This window comes from Stomoxys calcitrans, chromosome 5 (assembly GCF_963082655.1).
Source record: "Stomoxys calcitrans chromosome 5, idStoCalc2.1, whole genome shotgun sequence".
In the NCBI taxonomy this organism is placed as follows: Eukaryota; Metazoa; Arthropoda; class Insecta; order Diptera; family Muscidae; genus Stomoxys; species Stomoxys calcitrans.
Genome location: NC_081556.1, coordinates 111,606,107 through 111,610,118, shown reverse-complemented (window position 1 = coordinate 111,610,118; position 4,012 = coordinate 111,606,107). Strand labels below are relative to the sequence as shown.

The following is a 4,012-nucleotide window of genomic DNA, read 5'->3' as shown; positions in this document are numbered from 1 at the left end:
TGAGTGCCGTCGTATCCTGTGGAAAATGGGTTTACATCAAAATCCTTAACATGTTCACCGTTGTCTCTGCTCTCACTCCCATGTCGTCTACTAACATTTCAGCTTGGACATGGGGTTTGGAGAGAAACTTTTTCATCTTGGCGACGTCATTTACGCTGTCGACCTGTTCGCAGAAAAGCTTCCACGAGGCACGTTTTGCCGCTCTGAAAATTTTATTGTATGTAATACACATCCCAATAAACTTTCGCTTCCCGCCGTGCTATGTTAAAAAGTCTGCGGACCTCTTTCCCAATAATGCGAATCTCCCCGGTCATTCAGGATTTTACTTGGGCTGATTTCCTTTCCCGAAGAGGCTCCATGGGTATGTAAATAAGCAGAATTATCGATTTTGGAGTCAAGATCAGCCAGAAGCTTTGCAAGATATCAATGCTTCCAAAAAAATCACAGTTTGGTGCGGTTTATGGGCTGGTGGCATAATTGGACCGTACTTCTTCATAGATGATACGAATCGTAATGTAACTGTGAATGGTGAGCGCTATCGTGAGATGATTCCCAACTTTTTTTTTTTGCCCAAAATGCATGAGCTTGACTTGCATGACAAGTGGTTTCAACCAGACGGTGCCACATAGCCCGCGTAACAATGGACTTATTGAGAGGCGAATTCAGTGAACATTTTATTTCACATTCGGGACCGGTCAATTGGCAGGCTAGATCATGCGATTAAACGCCTTTTTGTGGGGCTATGTTTAAGCTCATGCCTATACATACAAGTTTGCTTAAATTGACGCATTGGGAGACAACGTTGAAGCATTTGTCCGTGATATATCCGCCGAAATGTTGGAAAGAGTATGCAAAAATTGGACTGAGCGGATGGACCATTTAAGGCGCATTCACGGTCAACATTTGCATGAAATAATCCTTTTTTTTTTCCTATAGCTCTTAAAAAATCACCCTTTATATACTTTGTAGGATCTTCGACGATTATTTCGACGTATTACAAACGCAATGACGAAATTTGTATACTCCCATTCTTTGTTGGAGGGTATAAAAAATCCGTAAAATGTTATTGGATGATAGTCTAATAAAATTTCGTGCGCTACCTGACGTCACAGTCATTTTAGAAATTGCTGTACATCGAGGTAAAATTGATGATGATAATGATGTGTCCAAGATGAATGCTGCGTTTGCTCTCCGGATCGTGAGACAACAAGAGGAAAAGGGCAAGGCTATTACTGAAAGGAAGTATGTAGGAGGTCAGTATAACTTTTGGCGTCATAACGGTACACATAGGACTACGAGCTCACTTATGCAAAATCGGCGCGGCAAGTGATAGCATGTGTGCGGCTTCTGGATAAGTTGATGAGACATCATTGCTATGAATTCGTTGCCCGGCTTTGGCGGCTAACAGACACCGGTACTTAGGTGGGAATACGATACCAGACATGAACCAACTTAGGGGAGTATCATCGAAAGCAATTCAGAATATTATAAGTAGCACGGTATTCATAAATTAACATTTTCCTTTTCGAGTTTACTTTTATGTTTTTAGAGCGCACAACAAGCCGATTACTGGTTTACCTCTCTTTTCAACCTAACCTAATCTAACCTAAGTTGTTGAACGGGCCAAATCGGACTATATTTGGGTACAGCTGCCATATTAACCGATCTGCCGACTTAGAACCCTAAGCCCATAATAGTCGCATGAGTTTCCCTAAGACCACCGACATCCGATCCATATCGGACCAAACTTAGATATAGTTGCCATATAAACCTTTCTACCGATTTAGTGTCTTGATACCATAAAAGGCGCATTTGCTAGCCTAATTTGGTATTTTTGATATTTGGAACAATGAGTTGTTCTATGCTCTTGGGTTGTTCTATAACTGCCTTATAGAATTATCTGTCGATTTAGGGTAACTAGCCCAATATTGCTGCATTTATTAACCGATTGGACTGATTCGGACCGTATTTGGCACAGTTGTAGGAAGACATAGCGAAAAACCATGTGCAAAGTTTCAGCCAAATCGGACAAACATAGAGGCTTGTAAGGGCTCAAAAAGTCAAAACGGGAGATTGGTTTATACAGAAGCTATATCAGGTTATAAACCGATTCGGACCGTACTTGGCAAAGTCATAACAGAACATTATCTGCAAATTTTCAGGCTTGTAAGATTTCATAAGAGACAAATAGAACTGCACTCCCTCATCAGGAAGTTGCTCAGTCCTCCCGTCTTAGAAATGAAAACCATATTTGAATTAGCTTCAATACATCCATCCTTTGGAGATTTTAGTTAATTTGCATGTCTTTATCCCAGTGCCTATATAACAAACACTGAACATTTTGTATTTGGTTTAGAAAGCATGACTGCATTTTATAGATCTAATTAAAATTAAATAATTACCCTTGGCTAGATATTCTCATTCTTGGGCACGAGTATGCAACGAAAGCCGGCAACGTTCTGGTTCAACTTGTTTCACTTTCATACACAATTTATCTGCAAATTCAATTGCGGTTTGGTAATATAAAAGGGGATAAAATTGACCATTGAATCAGTTCATTTTTGGTAACAAAAAGAAACGCTTACAAATTAACAACATGAAATTTGCTGTAAGTATTGTTGGTCTAAAATTGTAAGCAAAGTGTTTGAAAGCCGCTCTAAAGTGTCCTTCTATTTATTTAACAGATTGTTCTAGTCGCCTGCCTTTTGGCCTTCACCTATGCCAATGAAGAAGCCGATATCGTCAAGGCCGATTCCGAAGTCAATGTTGAAGATTTCAAATATGCCCTTGAATTGACCAACCACATCAAGGCTTCCCAAGAAGGACATTTGCAGGATAAGGATAACTGGGTCGTTAAAGGCGAATACGAATATATCTCCAAGGAAGGCAAACCCATTAAGGTTACCTACACTGCTGATGACCATGGCTATCATCCCGTCGTTGAACAATAAGAAGTTTGATGGTTGTTAATAAATTAGTACATTGCATAATTGAAGATTGAAGTCTTTTTGTAACCTCCATCATGCGATGGGGGTACGCTAACATCATCATTCCGTTTGAAACTTATCGAAATAATGATATGAGACCCAACTAAGTAAAGGGTGATTTTTTTGAGGTTAGGATTTTCATGCATTAGTATTTGACAGATCACGTGGGATTTCAGACATGGTGTCAAAGAGAAAGATGCTCAGTATGCTTTGACATTTCATCATGAATAGACTTACTAACGAGCAACGCTTGCAAATCATTGAATTTTATTACCAAAATCAGTGTTCGGTTCGAAATGTGTTCATTCACCGTAACGTTGCGTCCAACAGGATCTTTGAAAAAATACGGTCCAATGATTCCACCAGCGTACAAACCACACCAAACAGTGCATTTTTCGGGATGCATGGGCAGTTCTTGAACGGCTTCTGGTTGCTCTTCACTCCAAATGCGGCAATTTTGCTTATTTACGTAGCCATTCAACCAGAAATGAGCCTCATCGCTGAACAAAATTTGTCAAAATTTGAACACATTTCGAACCGAACACTGATTTTGGTAATAAAATTCAATGATTTGCAAGCGTTGCTCGTTAGTAAGTCTATTCATGATGAAATGTCAAAGCATACTGAGCATCTTTCTCTTTGACACCATGTCTGAAATCCCACGTGATCTGTCAAATACTAATGCATGAAAATCCTAACCTCAAAAAAATCACCCTTTATATAAATTCGTTCGTCCGTTGGTCTGCCGAAAGCACGCAAACTTTCGAAGCAGTAAATCTAGGCGCTTGAAATTTAGCACAAATACTTCTTATTAGTGCAGGACGTTTGGAATTATAAATGGGTCATATCGGCCGAGCTTAGATCTTGATTTCTTGAGCCTTTAGAGGGCGAAATTGTCCCATTTGGCTGATATTTTCTATGCTATGCTTTGCTATGATTTCCAACAGCCTCGCCAAGTATGGTCCAAATGTGTCTATAACCTGATATAGCTCCCATATAAACCGACCGCCCGATTTGTCCTCTTG

At 39.8% G+C, this 4,012-nt stretch overlaps 1 protein-coding gene across 1 annotated transcript; it reads left to right on the top strand.

The window, feature by feature from the left end:
- Positions 1-2,568: 2,568 nt before the first annotated feature.
- Positions 2,569-2,971, top strand: LOC106088239 (larval cuticle protein 9). The gene is made up of 2 exons (XM_013253657.2): positions 2,569-2,608; positions 2,685-2,971. Exons 1-2 carry the CDS (start codon positions 2,597-2,599, stop codon positions 2,949-2,951), a joined length of 279 nt encoding a protein of 92 aa, XP_013109111.1. The 5' UTR covers positions 2,569-2,596; the 3' UTR covers positions 2,952-2,971.
- Positions 2,972-4,012: the final 1,041 nt, after the last annotated feature.